At 50.7% G+C, this 19,360-nt stretch overlaps 2 protein-coding genes across 6 annotated transcripts in view; both read right to left on the bottom strand.

Moving 5' to 3' along the window:
• Positions 1-2,579: 2,579 nt before the first annotated feature.
• Positions 2,580-6,265, bottom strand: GP1BB (glycoprotein Ib platelet subunit beta). The gene is made up of 2 exons (XM_090062765.1): positions 4,674-6,265; positions 2,580-3,703 (listed from the first exon to the last, which is right to left on the bottom strand). The coding sequence occupies exon 2, from the start codon at positions 3,693-3,695 to the stop codon at positions 3,150-3,152; it is 546 nt and encodes a 181-aa protein (XP_089918891.1). The 5' UTR covers positions 3,696-3,703; positions 4,674-6,265; the 3' UTR covers positions 2,580-3,149.
• A 1,059-nt stretch (positions 6,266-7,324) lies between these two features.
• SEPTIN5 (septin 5) overlaps positions 7,325-19,360 on the bottom strand; it is a 57,031-nt gene continuing 44,995 nt past the window's right edge. For all 5 annotated transcript variants that reach the window (XM_090063015.1, XM_090063014.1, XM_090063013.1 and 2 more), the window contains 8 exons: positions 19,070-19,193; positions 18,521-18,655; positions 17,628-17,745; positions 16,866-16,967; positions 16,416-16,512; positions 14,204-14,339; positions 12,092-12,194; positions 7,325-11,156 (listed from right to left, as the gene is read on the bottom strand). In XM_090063015.1, coding sequence (XP_089919141.1) covers positions 11,100-11,156; positions 12,092-12,194; positions 14,204-14,339; positions 16,416-16,512; positions 16,866-16,967; positions 17,628-17,745; positions 18,521-18,655; positions 19,070-19,193 — 872 coding nt within the window. In that variant the 3' untranslated portion in view covers positions 7,325-11,099. The remainder of the gene's footprint in view (positions 11,157-12,091; positions 12,195-14,203; positions 14,340-16,415; positions 16,513-16,865; positions 16,968-17,627; positions 17,746-18,520; positions 18,656-19,069; positions 19,194-19,360) is intronic.

The following is a 19,360-nucleotide window of genomic DNA, read 5'->3' as shown; positions in this document are numbered from 1 at the left end:
CTCCTTCACTCACCCGTTCCTATTTTTACTGCCTTCCCGGATTCCTATACTTGCAAAGCATGAAATACAAAGAGAAATGTCTGGGGTGGTGGGCATCACCCCGGAGAGAAATCTTCTCCGGCTGCTGTCGATTCTACGGGAGAGCTCGTTCCGGTTATCGAGCCATGAAGAGTGGGGTTTGTGCTTCCAGAAGGGGCGGAAGGCGGCCCTGAGCCGGCTGCCACCTCGCACAAGAGCTGCATTGTGCAGGTTTTATTTTTACACTGGCTGAATCAACTCAAGAGCCAACAGGCCCTTAGCTGTTCGAGGCTGGCGACATAGCGCTGCTTGCTAATGTCTGTCGATAAGGGTCTATTTCCATGGTTAATTCCATTTTTATTCAACCCAAGGGCTTTAGAAAGGGCCCGTCACTTGTGCTCTGCACTGAAATTGGGCTGGACACAGTTCGACCCAAGACGCCAGTACTCTGACAACGGCCTGGAACCGCCTCCGCTCGGCCATTTAAAAATAGGCATTTAAATGCTGCCTGGACAGTGAAGGCCAGGGACAGTTTCTGTTTACCCACAGAACAAGGCATGAACAGCAATAGAGCCAGCTGCCTCTGCCTTGTGCCCACTGCCAACACACCTCAGGTGGTGAGAGACCTGAGCTGGCAGGGTCCTTTCAGCCAGGGCCTTTTGGCCAACGCTGCAATAATGGGGCTACAATTCGTGTATCCATTTACTGCCACTCCGCCAAGCCAACACTCCCCCCCCAACTCACACATGCGCACAGCTACCATCGGTCGTCCACTGCGTCCAAACAGAAGTATACCTGGCTCTTCCTAGATCTATGGCTCCTGCCTCCTACATGATCAGTCTCCCCGTAGGGCCTGAGCCAAAGCCCATTAAAGTGAGTAGGAATCTTGTCACTGGCTACTCAACGGTACGTGGTACATACGAGGCCCTGCAAAGCCCAAGGAAACAGGTGGTCTTTGAACGTATCCTGCAAGGCAGGCTGGAGACTGGATCAACAGGAAAATGTGATGGCCCATGGGATCATGTCATCAAAGGATAAAATCAAAGGATTAATGCCCTTGGGCTTGCCACAGAACAACTGCGATTGGAAAACTAGATCCCCCACTATCCCCATACCAATCCCCTGAGATAGTAAGGGGCTGTTGGGCCTCCTTTTTCATTATAAAATCTCATTCCTTCTCTCCATTTCCCCTCCTGCCTCCCTGCCCCTCTCCTGATCCCCTCGTAAGTCACGAGGCCTTCAGCCACACGCTATGTTTTAAAAACATGAGAACCAACAAAAAAATCCTGCATTTAAAAGTGGAGTGGAAAGAAAGTCCTTGTTGAGAGCAAACTGTGGCAAAGTCAAGAGGTGTATTTTTTTCCAGCGGTATGAACACTTTCCCTAATTCCAAGACATCATTTTAACAGTAACAGCCCACCCAATTCCCTTATTGGGAGCTTGTTCTCATACTGGGTGGTGAGAGTTTGAAGTGGATACATTGTTCAGTCTGGAAACAGCTATTTGCATCTTCATTATTCTTTCAGTTCGGTTTTTTACAATGATTCCAGGGCCATCCTAAATAACTAAAGACATTGTACTCACTGCTGCTGGAGGTCCTGACTCAAATCAGGCCCCAGGTGTGCTAGGTGCTATACAAACCAGTATAAGAGACAGACCCTGCCCCAGAGAACGTGCACTCTCAGGGGACAAACAAACAAGCAAAGTGCAGTGAGTTAGCAGGGAACGGGGACTTATCAGGGAACAACAGTTGATGGGCAATTGTCCATCTGCCTATTTGTACCCCTCCTTAAGTGCAAGCTATGCCAGGACAGCTTACCCCTGAATGAAGCAGGTTAAATTGCCCTGGGTTAACTTTCACTTACCTCTGGTTAAGAGCAGGCAAAGAAAGAGTCACTGGATGTCAGCTGCTCCACCTTGCCTTTTACCTTGTTACAATTTCAACATCCTTTCATTTTCAGAAGAGATTTTCAGAACTCCCGCTGCTGTGGCCTGGCTCTGCTCGCTCTGAAGTCATTTAAATGGGAACAGATTTAGACGGCTTTAGAAAACCTCCCCCATCCCAGATCTGCCCTGATCCCCACAATCAGGTAACTCCAAGGGTGTCTATTTTATCCCCAGTCCCAAGATAGGGAAACGGAAGCACATTCATTGATTTCTTCAAGGTCACATGGGAAGCCAGGGCAGAGATGTGGACCTGCACCCATACACCCCGTGTCCAAGCCCAGCGGCTTAGACACGAGACCAGCCACAGCTCTCACCAGACAGAACCGGAGCGGCCGTGAGCCACGGCTCTCATTCAGCTCCAACTTCTAGCACAGAAAGGGCCTGCTGCAGCCGCCCCAAGCAACAGAGGACTGTGAAGCCCACAGTCGCAACAGTAGCTCAGACTTTCCTGGCTCTTACCAGTTTTCTTTCAGTTCCTTTCAGCTCCTGGGGTTTCTCTTCAGCCTCATGAAAGGAACAGACTGGTAACAGTCTCCAATTCAGAAAAGCAACTTTGTTTGCATAAGTTTAGTAAAGGTATAGGGTGTATACAGAAATTGGTTTTTTTCACCATTCAAAGTACTTTATTGCTGTGACTTAACAGAAGTGCAGGGCTTTACAGCACTTTAAAAATGGATACATCATTTTACATTAACCCTTCTATTAGTACTTTAAATAACTTCTTTAAATTTCTGACCAGTGGAGACTGTGGACCGCCCCCTGCCTCCTAGCCTGGAAGGCTCAGAGACTGCCCCAAACACTGCACGTCTCTCGTGTTCAACAGTGCAGTAACTTCACAGTGCTACAAAAAGTGCTCTAAATTACAGCACTGTAAAACATGCACGGAGCACTTCTGTATGCACCCACATTTCTCTGGTCCCGATCCTGAGTTATCCATTTGGAAGAGTTCAAGATACGAACCATGCGCTACACTGGAACAGGGCAATGGTCAATATGGTCCCAAGTCCTGCTTTAAACAAGGCCCAGGTGCTCAGAAAATGGCTGCCTCTCAGCATCATATGCCAGACGATTTCACCAATGCTTCTTCCCAGATGCATGAGGACTGAAGCCCCTCGTGATGTCAATCAGTGCTCTGTTCTAGTAAGAGGGTGCCTACATGTCTACATGCGGGTGCATCTCAGTGGCTACGCTTCTGGCTTCTTGGCAATTTTCTGGAACCGTCGCAGGTAAAAGATAACGAGGAAGGCCAGGACAACCTGGATGAGGATGAGGACAAAGAGGCAGAGTTGGAAGAGGAAGGCCAAGCTGCAATACCAGTACTGGCAGGTGGTGATGATCTCCTCCTCTGACAGGTATGCGATGATCCTGCCCTGCAGGTGAGCTGGGGACGCGCATGTCACGCTTCTATAGAGGGTCCGGTTCTGCTGCCACTGAAGCCACGAACGCAGGTAGAGGATGTCGCAGTCGCACTCCCACGGGTTTTGCCACAGGTAGACCACTTCAAGGCTCTTCAGGTTGTCAAAGAGCCCGTTGGGAATGAAGGAGAGCCTGTTGTTGTTCAGGTAGATAATACTAGTTGAGGGACTGAAGGAAGCGGGGAGGGATTCCTCAGTCAGATCCTGTGAGGTGCAGTCAATGATACTGGAGCTGCAATGGCAGAGCTTGGGACAGGAGGACATGCCAAGGGGGAGAAAGCCAAGGAGGGAAAGGAAGAGAATCCAGTGGCTCATTTCCAGCTCTGAAACACAAATACACACAGTCACCGTGCGGACAGACTTCCACGAGACCTTGTGAGCAAACCTTAGCTGCTTGCCACAAGAGAGCAGCAAGTGGACAGGCAGGCACCTGAAACTTTGTGACCAAACAGAACAAGCCACGGGGTTTTGTTTCCTCTGAGGACTCGTATTTAAGCTTGGGGGTGAATTTGATTCCTATGGAGATAAGGAACTGACACCACTGGGGAGGACATCATTTAAAGAGGTGCACTGAGCAAGTAGGTGCTCTCCTTTCCTTCCCCATGCCCCCCCGACCCCAAACAACACTAGGCAGGTAATTGTTTTGCCCTTGGGCTTGTGCAGGGACACTAGAAACTAGACTGAAATCATCTAGTTCTTTTGCATCTACTGCCACGGCTAATATAAGATTCATGATTCCGATTTCTCTATTACTGGTATAATATCATGACTAAGGGAAATCATCATAGACAGTCAAGAACTGGTGCATGGAGTTGTTTGTGCCTAATTCCTAAATTTCACATTCAGACACTGCAAACCACTACAGGGGCAAATAGCTGCAAGAAATTAAAAAAGAACTAGGCATTTGCGCAGCTAAAAGCCTCTCTGGTTTGGACAATAGAATGAAACGAACAGACAAGCAACCCTCATGTGTCAGGGCACACAGTGAGTCCCTGCTATGATCAGGCACCAGGGGATGCATAATGGAAAGGGATACACTTTTTCTGAAGTACCTAGCATTGGTCATGGTTGGAGACAGGACACTAGGAGGAAAAAGGCTACTGGCCTGTGCCAAAGCTGCAGCTACCCTATGCCATTGCAGAAAACTCTTTTTCATTGCAGAACCATCAATTTTCAGAAACTGTACAGAGATAGGACAATGCAGCATGCTAGTGGCAAGACATAATGCTTTCCTGAGCAAACAAGCAATCAAAGGCAAGAAAGGAGGGCATGTGGCACTGTGCATCTACTTACTTTTGCAGAGCGGTTCCCGCTGGCCTTGCAGCACGAGAGAAGACCGTTCTAGGCTGCCAGTCAGTCCAGGAGTGTTTGCAACCAAGCAGCAAACAGTCCCAGATATTTCCCCACATGTGCGCGCAAGATAATGGGAAGGCAAACTGCCGGGACACCTCCCACTGATCTCTTCCTGCAAGCTCACTCCTTATCTTCGGAAGAGGGAAGGCTCTGTTGAGGGGCTGTTCTGAGAAATAGAAATGGTCCTGGTTGCAGTAACGCTTCAGCAGTGCCAGCCCTGATGTAAGTGATGAAGACTGGCCTAGTGGCAGGGGAGGGAAAGGACATTAGGGAATGAAGGACGCAAGGGTTGTCTTCATTATACTTCTTGCAGGCTTGCCCCATGCTGAGTAATGGGACTGCCTACAGAGAGGTGTGGACTGTAAGCAGGGCAAGGCAGAGACTACTAATGGCACATCTGTGCAGCAGCTACCACTGTGGGGCTCTACCCTTTCAGAAGCTGCCCCAAGCTACCACAAGAGCAAGGCTTAATAGTAGTGAGCTTCAAAGAGAAAGATGGGCACTAAATGCAAACATACCTCAGCTGGGGAGTATGTAGATAAGCTATTCAGCAGCCTTAGCAAAGCTACTATCTCTTAGGGCCATCCAGTGCTAAGTGGCACCTGTCCTTGCCTCCCATCTGACATGATTGCTATTTCTGTGTCTGTTGCTGATGCAGCTACTTTCCTCTGCTGAGGCTGGAGAAGATTCGGCAATAGCAGCCAACTAGATCTCTCTCCACACAGAGATCAAGCAATGATCATGCTAATTAGGCAAGAGGTCTGCAAGAAAGCTGGGGGAAGCTCATACAGATCAGCAGTAGCTTCAGTACAGTAACCCAGCATCCTAGGTTGATGATGATAATGTCATCCTAAGTCATTCCCATAATCCTCTCTATGACTTTCATCCTAAAGGAATTTGAACCCTGTACCAACTATTTGCACAGCTCCGAGTATCCCTTCACACCTGCATATGTTCCAGCAGTGGGACAGGAAGTAAAAGAGGCAAAACAGAAAATCTCATGTAGGCGCAGAAGTACCCATTTTGTTTTGTTTTTTCCCCATTTGTCATCTCCCACCATCTATTGATTTTTCCATTCTGCCCCCGCTTCCCCCCAACCCTTCCCATTTTTATTGGTATTTCTTCATTGAAGGTAAGGTCCTTACTGGTTATGGATAGATCCATCTTTGCGAGAATCTGCCTAGCACATGTGGACCAAGTAGGTTGGGACAGGAAATAAAGGAGAATACAGTATCCAGCTGCAGGCAAAACTTAAATAGGGAGAAAGTTCTGACTTAAGAAACAACTAGGAAGTTCAACTTAACACAACTAACATTGTGAAGAGCACCAAGAGTCACAGTTACCATTACGGACCTTGCCTTCACATTTCATCACAAAGCCACTCTCTGACACTCTGGTAAACCCTAAGATTGTATTGCAACGTATGGATAGTATCAGCGCCTCCCACAGGACCTCAGGTTTTCTTTGGAGGTCTCCCACACAAGTACTAACTCCAGTGTAGCCCTGCTTGGCAGGTTGGGAGATCTAAACACAGTGCTCTGGGACTCTAGTGACTTAATTGTAGGGAAAATTGAAAATTTGAGATTTTGCATGGCCTCGCATGACTGAGAGTTACACTCAAACCTAGGACATTCTGGTAGCTGCACCAAAATGAAGGAGGCTAGATCCAAGGAAAGGAAGAAAACCGCAGGCTGCCTCAGCTGGACAGTGCCTGGAAAGATAATGCTGACAGGGACATCATGATCTGGTGGGCTTTTCTCGATAGTCAGATGACTCAGCAGCCTCAGAGGCATGTGCAACGCACAGTTAGCAAGGGAGGCTTACCACATCCTGTATTCGTGGCACAGAAGAGATGCTTCAACTGGACCAGCAAAGTCAGCTGGATAAAAATACACTAAGGCCATCTGGATGCTCTCAGGATGCTGAGGTCATATCACCATTGTACACATTAAAGGCCAAATTCTGCCTTAGGTTTCTCACTAGAGTTAGAAGCTGCAGAGCCGGGAGGATCCGGTCCTTTGATTCAGTGGGGCTGTAACCATCAGCAGGATTTGGCCCAAGGGGAGATTAAAGTTTTGTTTCTCTCTTCTAAAACCATTGAGCCTCGAGTTTCCAGTACACCAGCAGAGTCCTCCCCAACCATTACACCAGAGTAGGCAGGTAAGGTGGGAAAGGAACAAATAGCTCAGGCCAGAGGCATAACAAGCGGGATCTGCGCCCTGGATGGCAGCGGTGGCAACAGGTGTTGTTGCTCCTCATTTAAATGATGCCTGGGGCTGGTGCCCCTGTCACCCACCCTTGGTCATGCTACTGGCTCAGGCTCTTGCAATTGTGGTTTTTTTCAGTTGGGAAGGGCTTAGTGACAACAGTGACAACCCAGATGTATTTTCCCCATAGATTTTAAGGCTGGAAGGAAACAAGAGAAACATCCAGGCCAACTTTTGGCATAACGTCACCCCACAGATCCTGCACTGAGCTGCATCTGATCGCACAAGGTATATGGACAGAGAGCACTAAGGTGAATTTTCCAGGACTCTTTCACCTTATGGTGAATGCCATTTCGACAGAGAGAACAACTAAATCAGGAGAAGGCCACTTGGTGTTTTTAATGCATTTATTTCACTGATCAGTTCAGGTAGTAAACATTATTAATAATAATAATAATAACAATAATCATTTTAATAAAATGGATATGTTTTAAAAGGTTCCATTTTCTGTGTTCACAACAAACATTTCAACAAAAATTTACAAAAAAAAAAAGTAATCATATAGACCAACGAAGTGCCTTGGAAGGGAGCGTGGGGAGGTGGGGTCACATGGTCACGAGTAAGCCAGAGTTACCACATGGCTGTGGCTGGGATGAGTGAGCAGAAAAGCCTTCACACAGCACAGATGAGTCCCCCCAAAAGGACGTGGGCCAAGGACAAGGCATGCAGACAAGGGCAGCAAAGTGATCCAAAGCCAGTACCGCACAACAGGTATCTCCTCAGTCAGGCACAAGGTTAAAGGGGTTGTACCGACTGTCCTCTTCCCCAGCTACAGCTACAGAGCAGGACAAGACCCCTGGAGAGAGCTGCTAAGTAGTGCTATCATTGGCAATGTTTGCCTTTGGTTACACATAGGTAGGTGCGTGGGCAGGGGGGTGGTGAGGTTGGGTGGATTAGCACCCCACTTACACCCTTCTCTGTCAGTGGGAGCTACAGCCCCAAGGGCCAAACGGACACCCGTGTTTATCCAGGAATGCTCCTCTGGCTACAGAGCAGGGCCAGTAACAGACACCCATTCTTTGAACATGCAAGTGCCACTTCCACAGACAGACACCAGTGCGTGCAAGAGGACAGCTCAGTTTCTGGTCCCTTTCCAGGCAGCCATCATACCTCACCTCATGGGGTAGGAAGCTGGCTGGGGTTTTTTTGCTGGTGGGTCTCTGTGATCCCACTTCACCTCTGCAAAAGCTGCACCTCCAGCTGAGAAGCTGCCATTCTAGTCACTTCACTGGCCGGCACTTCTCTGCCTGACCCCAAACTACAACCCACTCTTCTGCCCATGACTGGAATGGATCAGTGATTCATTGCTTGACTGAGCAGCAGTTTGCACTGAGGTGATGAAGACTCCTTCACTAGGAAGAGGAGCAAATGTCTTAGTCAGCAATACTTCTGGAGGGGCCTTGAGCTCCCGACTACCTCAAGTCCACAGCAGCACCCTGTCTGAACACCTTGCTCACTGCTGCAGCCATCAGTACAGCTGCATGTTCCACTTTGCCATGTCATCACCTGAGGCTAAAGGGAAGACGATCTCCTCTTCCTCCTAGATCGGAACTTGCTTAACACAGAGGCACCCTGGGCTGGTCTAGAGATGTTACTGCAGTAGGTCACTCTCTTGTGGGACGCACTGCCCAGAAAATACAGAAACAAGGAACTTTGCAAGCTTAAAAAAAGGGAGGAGCAGGAGAGGAGGGACAGTACAGCCACATCAATGCTTTTGCAGTTACAGCAGTATCAATAAAACTGGTGAGAGTTAGTGTGGTGGCAGCTGATTTCCAATGGAGGCCTGGAAGAATCTGTCCCCATAATAATTGCACAAGATTATGCAGGGAGGCTTGGTGCCCCCAAGCATCTGATACTGTAGGGGCAGGACACCAGATAAGTAGACCCCTAGTCTATCCTGGCCTGGCATTGCCCCAAATTGCATGTGCTTCACATGGGAAGAGAAAAAGGAGCCACCTAGGTAATAGCCTTGCTCTTCTGACAGATGGAAGCACGTCCCTCATGCTCCTGCACTTCCCTGGGGCAGTAAAAGGCATCTTAAACAAGCCAGGCTCAAAGCTCAGAGCTTCAGTCTGGTGCTCACTCATGCCTCCCCTACACGTTGGGCGAGAGACCTCTTAGGCACAAGCCCCGCATCACTGCCTAGATACAAGTGGCTTGGCCTGATGAACAAGAGCCACCCAAGCTACTGACCAAGTGGGACAAGGGTACTGTGGATAGAAGCCAGCCTGACATGTTGCCAGGACCAGCACTAGGATCTAAAACCAGTATTTAGCATGCCAGCTATGCATAGCCAAGACAGTAACAGACAGTGGAGACCACCAGGGAGCCAGGGATGGAGCCCAAAGCTGCAGATACATGTGAACAAAGAGGAATTGGAGCAGCAGCTAGGGGCTGGGCACAATGCCCTCACCCAACGTGCATCAGAGAGAAACCAGCCTGTTGCCTGAGCTCCATGGAGTCAAGGTAGAAAAGAGCCAACTGAGAGGTTCACTTAGAGGACCCTGCAAGATGCCATTCCCATCAGCCTTCCCAGCACATCCTGCGCTATCAGACACACCACACTTCTGGTGACCTCCTCTCACTGGGGCTGATGGTAAAAATAAAGCAGGAAGCAGCAGCGGGACAGAAAGGCTGCAGACAGAGCAGTCTTATCTCTGCCTACCAGATCCCGCCTTCCTTCCCAGCACTGGAGCTGGAAAAGACAGGCTGCCATGCCTGGGGACAGGAGGAAAAGGGGAGCCTAAAGCTGCTGTAAGAAAGGGCAGTACAGAAGGGGCAAGGCCTGCCGGGCTGCACTTGGTCCCTGGCGTAACACCTGCACACCTGTTGTGCTGGCTGAAAACTGCAAGCCATTCATCACCCCCGTTCCCATTGCAGCCTGCCCTCCCAGCTTTGCCCCTCCAGAAAGCTCTCAGCTCTCCCACACACTCATTAAGAAAGTACAGGGAAAACGGCAAAATGGGCTAATGGGCCAGCAGTGTGCCTGAGGGGCTTCACATGCTTGGAGGGAAAAGACGGCCCTGCTCTGAGAAGCTGTTCCTTACCCTGCAGCTTCTACCATTCAGCTCCAAACAGTGGGTATGGCCTGAGCCCTTCACACCGCCAAATGAGCACTGGGGTTACACTTGGGTTGAATAGCAAGGGCTGAACCATGGGACCTCCATGCTTCCCACCCTAAACAGGGAAAGGAGTGAAGAAAAAGCCACCATGTCTCCTGCTAACTCCTCAGTTTTGCTGGCTGCAGTGGGCTGAGGACATGCTGGCACCCAGGCGATTGATCCAGTAGCAATCACCTCTCTGAAAGCTGATGCCACCTGGCCTTCAATGGCACACCTGCGAAACTAGGAAGGCCTAAATAAGGGCAGTGGAAAGCTGGTATTTACTGACCTAGGGAGCAGGCTCCTTCCTCTCAGTGCAAACGATCCTGGAACTTCTCAATGGGAAAATCAAGCAGGAATGTTCAGGCACCTTAAATGCCCTGACGGGCCAGTTTCAGTGACAAACCTCTGCTGTGCCTTGCAGTGAAGCAGTGGCTGGGAAATGCCCAGGCAGAGACGTACAGCTCGCTTGGTCTAATCCACGAAAAGTCAGAGGTAACATTTGCCTTTTGAGGTACCCGCGCTGGCCCTAAGGGGTGGTGAGGGGAATGGGGTCACCGCACCTTGGCTGGGAGTAAACATTGACGTGCATTTACACAGAGAGTCTTCAAGTTCGGCTGCCACAGACACCGTGACTTGAAACCCCAGAACATTCCCGAATGAGCAGTTAGTACACCTGGAAGGGGGGGAGGTTTTAAAAATGCCTCAGACACTTCCCAGACTTCTATATATATATACACATATATTTAAAAAAATAGGAAAAGAGGGAAAAAAGAAAACCCACATCAGTAAACAGTGAAGTGACCAGCCTCCTCCGTGATCCGGCTGACTGCAGGGCCAGTGTCGCTGCTAATAAATTAGAGGGTGGAGAGCAGCTCTTGCCCGCAAGTCTCTACGCGATGGGGAACTTCTCTCGAAAACGTCCACGTCTCAAGCTGGGCCCCAGCAGATCACCGGGGGGGGTGGGAATCCCTTTCGCCCCCCCGTCCTCCTAGCGCTCACTGGTCCTGCATCTGTTGCTGCATCTTCTGCAGCATCTCTTGCATCCTCCGCAGCTGTACAAAACAGGGGAAGGGAAGATCGGAGGGTGGGTGGATCCACCACAGGGAGCAGCCAGGTTGTTGGTGAGAGGGGGATTATGCCACCCCACCTTTTGTGCTGGGGCCCCGGCCTGCACAGCTTCTCATTCTCCTGGGTGCCTGGGCTACCTTGGACTGGCTCACAGGATATGTGGGACCAGGATACATAGGGCTTGGCCCGGCCCCATGGGGAAGGTTGCACCTCAATCTAAACATGACTCAGAACATGTGGGCTGGTTCCCGTGACAGCTGGCCCATGCGGGCCCCGCTGTCCTGGGAAGAAGGGAGCTGAGGGAAGGGTGCCAGACACTGCTGAGGCAAGGACACTTATCCACAGGATACACAGGCAGGGCAACCGTCCCATGCTGCCCTACAACGTGGCTCACCTTGGTGAAGGCAGCTCCCAGGGCCTGTTCACTCCTTCCCGTCACCCCAGTAATAATGCATCAGAGCATCAGGCCCAGCGAGAAGCTGGTGCTACATACTGACACGACAGCGACACACAGCTCGGCTGTCTCGGGGAACCATGGGTGGTCTTAGGTCGCATTTCGGCCACTCCTGGCTCTTGCCACCACTTGCTGGACATCAGGGCCCTTATAATCACAGCGACTGAACAGGGCAGAAGGAAATGGACCCGGCAGAGAGGATGGGGCACTTGCCTTGGGTGGTCCTGACAGGTGCGAGAGCATCTTAGAGAAAACTCTCTAGTCACCTGAACACAGCAGCTGCTGACAGAGCATTAGTGTCCACTTCTCAGCATGGCACTGCCACTGCCTGAGAGGGACACAGCCTCTGCAGAAGGAAAGGAACGGGGAGGTGGGGAGAGGCACACTGCAGTGGAAAGCCCCAGGAGAAACTCCTGTGATCCTAGCACTCATCCCCATGGACCCCAAAGTGCAGTGGGGACTTACCTCTTCATCCTTCATCTTGATCAGCTTCTCTGTTTCCGTATCAGGTGTTGGAAGGGGCAGGATGGGAATCGGGCTTTCTATCCTGTTGTCCTGAGTCAGCTTGCTAGTGAAAAAGAGAAAGGATGAAATCAGTCCAGTCCACTTCCACCCTGGCACAGAGGAAAGGAGCACCACGTGGACATGTGCATATCCAGCCAGCTACGCTCAGCACTGTGGGCCCGTGAGGTGCAGTGACGTGGTGCAGAGCAAGGGCTGGAATCCCCTCACATGCAGGCCAGGATCACTGAGGAGCACCCGGGAAGGAGGCTCTTGTAGGTATGAAAGCCACACACCCAACTGGATGGACAGCCCACCGACGGCAAGCCTCAAGTCACTAATCCTGCTGAGGCTCGATATGGCAGAGACGCTTACAGGCCAAAGTCTCGCGGTCTTGCCCTCTGTCTCTATCTGTCTAGGAGATGAGGACCTAAGACGGCCAGCAGCCTCCTGAGCTGTTGAATGCAGGCCCCTGTGCTCATAAGCTCTTTTTAACCAGAGGGATCCCAAAATCACTACTTCGAGCCCTCATCTATGGCAATACCAAGGGCACCCAGTAGCACACTACAGGGGAGACGAGGGCGCTGGCACTGCACTGCAACTACAGGGGAGTAGATCGAACACAGAAAAAGAACCATGCCCTGCACTACAGAGGAAAGCAAAATCCCCCTCAGCCTCTGCCAGACTCATCTAAGGGGAAAACGCCTCCCTGACTGGCAAACAGGGTGCCTGGGGTGCCCCTGAGCAGAAGAGCAAAAGTTTCTAGCTGAAACCTCTGCATTTTTATCACCAGCAAGAGCAGGAGCACACCCTACACAGAAACCCATAGCCTTAGCTGTGGCCACCATTGCCCACCCCCTTCTACACATACACACACACGCGCGCGCACACATGCACCCCTTTTTCTATACAGATCAAAACATGAAAGCAACTGAATTGATGCGAGTCCATCTGCAAGGAGTGAAACCCGCTTGGGAAAGAACAGGAACTGCAGCGTGCCAGGGTGCCACTGTATTCTCTCACCACCTGGTGGCAACAGCAGCTCATTAGTCAACCACCTCCCCAGTTGTCTGGGCTATTTCACTACAGAAGGCTTTATCTAAACTGACTTTCATCTTAAAAGTTCAGCTGAATATTGGAAACGATGACATCATCACCCCTGATTCTCACAGCTTTGCACGAGAATCTGAGACCCTGGAAATGTGTTGGATATAGAAAAAAAGATGGCATTTTTAAAAAGTGCATTTTTTAAACTACTTTCGTTAAGGAATTTCTTCTTAGCTACTCCTCGATTTATTTAGTGATTACTACATTCTGTACATAAACAGTATTTAGGGAAATACACCATTTCCCTCAGATCTCTATAGTTACTTCTGCTGGGTCTCAGGCACGTCCTTCATTAAAAATAAAAACAGATTGTCTGACAGACAGTAAATTATAGGGGTCTGTAAAGCTAACATTTTCAATAAAATTTGAAATTTTGGAGGAGAGAAATGGAGGGTTGTTGGGGTTTTTTGGGGGTTTTTTTACATGAAATTTCTAAGATCATTCTCCCCTACCTTCTGACCTGTTTGAGCCTGCAATAAAAATGCAATGAGCTATGACAGGGTAACACTCTGGGGACACATGAAAATGCAGTAATTGGCCCCTGCTTGGGCAGAGGCATTGTCAAAGAAATGGCAGCATCTCAGTTGTCACTGAGACAGGGCCACAGCTGGGGAGGATACAGGCACTGCAACCCACACAGGGCCTCCCTACCAGACTATGCTTTGGCAACGCAGGCCCTTAGGGAGATGCTGTATTCCCTTCACTGGGCCAAGTTTTTTTTAACCGACAGAAGTTCCTCCAAGAAGCACATTTCTCCATGGACCTTCCCCCAAGGCTGAGGATGGGAGCATGGGGCAGTGGCCTAGGCTCAGGAATCCCTTGGGGTGATCTTACACTGTGGATATGCTATGGCTCGCCCATGTCAGCTTCTAATTTTGCCTCTCATGCACCTGCATGTTAAGTGCATGTGTCCAGTCCCTGGAACACCTCACTACCACCCCATGACATGCAGCACATCTGGGGCCTTACCTGGTCATCTGCTGGATGCACTGCGCCCGGTAGTTCTCATAGTGAACATCACAGGTGACATCTTTCAGGTCATGCATGTGCGTCCGGATCAACATGTTCCTCAGCTTCACAAAGTCACAGTGTGCTTGGTTCTCCACTAGAGAAATAGCAACAAACAGCACTTGGACTTCACATACAGCAAGCCCCAAGGGCAAGCCGTGACCTCTTCCGCCCTTCCCAACATCCAGGTCTTAGCTCATACTCCAGTTCCTGCAGGGTCCCTTCCACTTGACCCATCACTCAGACCTTCCCCTCCCCCTCTTGCTCCTTTGTACCCCCCATGCCAAAGGGTTTGGGCCCAAGAGGCTGCTTCTCCACAGGTGAGATACTGGGGCACTCGGGCTCCAGCCAACAGTGCCCTGGTAGAGGTAGTGCCTGGGCATTTAAAAGCAGGGTCCCTTGCCCTACAGCTTGCTTCCTTCCTTGAGTCACAAGAGCCTGAACTCACTGGCCTTCAGGCCAGGCTGCTGAAACCAGGCACTGCTGGAGCTTTGTTGAAGGAACTGAATGTATGCAGCCCACGAGGCAGCCACGCTCTGAGGCAAGATGTTGCCTCAGAGGTGCGTGCGATGCACCTGCGACGGGCTTGCTGTCTGCAGCTCACAATGGAGCATGGGAAACAAACTGCCCTGGGGAAGCCCAATCCACGTGTTTCCCTTTGGCCTGACGCAAAACCCTTGGACATCAATTGCTGTCTTTCCATTGGCTTCCATGGGCTTAGAGTCAGCCCCTAGTGTCACTTGCTTCCCCAGAGAGGAAAGGCACTGCAGGGGGGGAAATCCACAGACAGGCAGGGAGGCCAGGGTTGTGCACCATGCAGGCGCAGTCTCTGCAGGCTGAGTGTGTTCAGAGTCACCACTGACAGAAATCACCGCTGAGATCACTTTCACAGCTCCCTTCCCCGCAGCTGGCAGTTTTACTTCTCCTTCATCTGTGACTTCAGTCCAGGTTTTCCAGTGAATTGGTATGCTCCCCTTCTTTGCAATTTAAACCAGTGCTTGCTTTATTTCAAAGGACCAGTCTGAGGGGAGGTTAGGTCTTTATGAGACTCATTGCTTTGCTTTCATCTGTTAGCTGACCTCTCTGAAAAGTCCAGGGCAGCCAGGCTGTGCCACACCAAGGGTTTTGCAGACTGGCTTTCCTTCCACATACAAATGCTTCAATGCTTCTCCCCAGCTCATCAAACAGCCAGTGCTGGTCACTAAGTGCTTCTGAGCTGCCATACCACAGCAAGGTAGCTAGGTATGCAACCTGAAAAAACACCATCATCTGATGGTGACAAAGCAAGTAAACAGGCAGATCTGGGGAGGAACACTGAATCAGGAGCAAAAGCCAGCTCACAGTCACACTGCTCAGGGGCTTTCCACAAGCAGGGGAGAATAGGAAATCGTAGGCAGACTTGCAGTGAGTCAGCACAGCCCTCTCCCTGTTTACTCCCTGGCACTGGAGACATGGTAGAAACATGTCTTTAATGCCTGGGAGCTGCCTTTGCCAGAAACTGGCACTGCAGTTTAAAAAAGTGGTTTCCTCTAATTCAAACCACTAATTTTGTGCACTAGGGATGTATTTTGGCAACACATGCTAGCATCAGTCTTACCTAAAAGCAGAACAGTGGGGAGATAATATGGCAGGTCAACATATAATCACTGCAGCCAGCCTCTGGGAGGGGGTTGCAGTAACATCTCCCATATCCCCTTCCCAGCTTGGTGCTGTGTGTTTAGGTCTCACCACATCCATTGCAAAGACAGCAGCAGCAGCAAAGTCCTTTACTGGAGTGCAGTGCTGAAGGGTACAAAGCTTAGCTCCATTGGCAGCAATGGTGCCTGTGGGCAACGCCCTGCCTTCCTGAGCAGGGAGCAGCTGCTTCCTCACACGCTAACTCCCGAGTCAACCCTATGCAGGAACAACAGGTAGAGAATCTCTCTCCTTTGGCCAGAGTGCTTCCATGATCGATATCCGTCATGGAGAGCCACATGGCATCAGTCCCACCAGTCTCAGTGCCCTTGCCCGTAAGCTACAAACACACACAGGCCATCAGTGGGCTCCAGAGCTAAACAGTCGAGCAATCACAACACAGCACTGAGCAGCGCCCGCCTCAGCTGCAAATTCTGCCCTGGAGCTGGCACTGAGCAAGTCCAGCTTCCACTGCAGGGCTGCTGGGATCAGAGCATACCTTCCACGATGCCCCAGGGATACAGCCGCCCACGGACTCTCTGGCCTTTGGCCTCCACCACTGTGTTACTGCCAATGACAGCGAAGGGAGCGCTCTCCTGAAACAAGAGACAACAAGGAATTGTGAAGCCTGGAACAGCCCAAATGGGCTTGTGTACAGTTCAGGCGGGAGCCCTGAATAGTTCAGGTTCAGAGACAGAGATATTCACACTGAGATGGGAGCTGAGAGGACCGGCAAAGCCCCAGGCGCTGCCCCTGGTAGTGTTTCCAGCAGCGGATCAAACAAGCAAATTAGCTGATGAGAGGCTGTCCTTCCTGGAGGGACCATCTCAGTGGGATGTGGGCTGCACATCTGGTATATTAGGAAATCTCAGCCTTAGTGACTCGCTGCACGCAACAGCTGGATGACATCACTATTTTGCTCAATTAAGTCATCGTGTGCCTTCCTTACCTTCAGCTCTCTGTCTTGCTGTTTGAATTCCTCATCTTCATCCGAGTCGCACTCTGGAAACTGGTAAACTTTAATCCCAAACTTGTCAATCTCTTCCCGGATCTATTTCCATGCAGGACAATGGCAAAGGAAAGACAGCACCACATGGCTCACCAGCATGACAGAAGAGAACACCCCAGCAGAGTATCTACAACTGTACAGCTCTGTGGCTTTTATGGGAAAGGGAGGGGGCCTCACAAGGTCAGGAAAACAAGTGAGAAGCACACTGCTGTGGACCCTCGAGAGCATCCTTGGAGAAGCAAGGTCTCTCTCCTAAGATTTCCAGTGTTCCTGGAGGGGCAGGGAGAGGATGGGAAGTGTGGAATAAGGCAGGACACTGCAGAAGCCAAACTCTTTGACTTTTTTTGAAAAGGGCCAGTCAGGATTGGCTCCTGAAGTAAGATACTTGTGAATGGATGGGAAAGGGGGATTCTTGGATCATTTTACCCACTGTCCATGGCTGCTTTGGGGCCACTACAGCCCTAGTGAACTCTGGATTTGGACCCCTCTGCCCTGATAAGGAGTGGGGTGAAGGACCTGTTAGTGCCTGGCTGACTATTACAGTGAAAAGCCATGGGGAGGGACTCCACTGGCCTCCTTGGACCCCGACCCCTCTGAAGCAGCCCATTCAGCTGGCTGGAGAAGCCACAATGACCCCTCTCCTCTCAATGTACTACCGTTTAAGGATCATCCCACTTCAAGAAGAGATGCAGCGTGCCTCACCCTCTCCTTCAGCTTTCGGATCTCCGAGGGGATCAGGCAGTCCGCTTTGGCGATCAGGGGCACAATGTTGACCTTCTCATGCAAAGCCTTCATGAATTCGACATCCACTGGCCTCAGCCTGCAGTGGACATGGGGAGTTGCAGCACTCAGCAAGGAGACACAGGAGCTCGCTTCCCTCTCTAAGAGGGCCGGTCCAGGTCACTCCTCGGGCTATGTACCCTCACGCGAGGAAGCATGGAGCTAGACCAACCCAGCCCAGCATCTAAGGCACCGGAGCCTCAAATTCTGTGAGCCACGAGGGCGAGTTCCCAGGTTCAGCTACGGCTGTTGTGAACGTGCCATTTAGAGCCCAGTCGCTACAGCAGCTCAGCCCGTTGAGCCAGATAGCACGGAGTACAATTCACTCCCTACCGAACATGTGCTGTGGCCTTGAAACCAGGTCCCACTTCAACTGCCTTTTGTAGCACAAAGACAACAAATCCAGCAAACTGAGTATCCCAGCTATGCAAGTCCTCTGGGTCGGGCTGCCACTGTATAAGATAGCATCTGAATAGTCTAGAGGCAATAGTCAGCTACTACTGCCATCACCTAGTCATGTGCCGAGTGCCCCTTGGCCAGACTAGGTTTGTGTGCTGCTTTAATCCTCCTGCTCTCCAGGAAAAGCAGCAACAAGCTATAGGCTTTGGGGCCCTCCAGCATCAGTGCCCTCAACAACAGCCTTCGACCCTCAGCTACATAGACCGTGGACAGATTCTGCACAAGAAAATAAAGATCATGGGAAGGAGTCTGCCCCACCACCGAGTAACATTAGCAGGAGTCCCTGAGATCCCACACACCCTGCAGAGAGATGTGCCCCTGCCCTGTAAGGGGAGGACAGCGAATGGCAGCCTCACCCGTGCCCAAAGGGCGAAATGAAGTAGAGGCAGCAATGCACGCGGTTGTCCTGGATGTTCTTCCGGTTCAAGCCACTCTCATCACGGAAATACTGCTCAAATTGCTGGTCGATGTAGTCAGTGATGGGCTTCCAGCTGCAGGGGGGGGCATTGCAAGCACACAATCAACCCCATATTTAACAAGAGTTTCTCAGCTGATGTAGATCAGGACGGTTCTACTGACTTTATTGGGGCTACACAGACCTGCCTGGTACAAAGATCTGTTCATGACTGTATTCAATAAATTTTTTGCATGCATATCCCAAAGCTTGTAGGACCTCTGGGACAGGAGAAGCCTCAAGGACAGGAAAGGCTGGATATCCCCTACTCCCCACCTCCCTCAGCCTGGCCCCCAAGTCCTGGGCAGTGCTCACAGCTGAATCTGTCCACGTCCCTCCAACATGGGAGAGAAGCATTCCTCACCCTCACACTGCTCCCATTGCCCAGAGGAAACCACTAAGACCCAGAAACAGCAGCAGGACCAAAGCACAGCATCTCAGCCCCTCTCACCACTCCGTGTTGTTAACAGCATCTCCAAAGCCCGGAGTGTCAACAATGGTCAGCTTCAGCTTGACTCCCTTCTCCTCAATGTCCACGGTGTGTTTCAAGATCTCCACAGTCTGGTTGATTCGCTCTTGGAACATGAATAGGGGAATTAGGTGCAGAGTTTCACACAGGGCATCCCGCACACTAACCCTGCACTTCGACCACTCCCCCAGTGCAAGGCCCGGTCCCACAGCACTACGCTATCCAAGATGATCTGAGCAGGGTTGTCAAAGAGCCCATAAAACCCAAGTGTTT

This window comes from Crocodylus siamensis, chromosome 9 (genome assembly GCF_052110815.1).
Source record: "Crocodylus siamensis isolate JL-2025a chromosome 9, ASM5211081v1, whole genome shotgun sequence".
NCBI lineage: Eukaryota > Metazoa > Chordata > Crocodylia > Crocodylidae > Crocodylus > Crocodylus siamensis.
The sequence above is the reverse complement of the archived record's forward strand: the minus strand, read 5'-3'. Positions and strand labels throughout refer to the sequence as shown.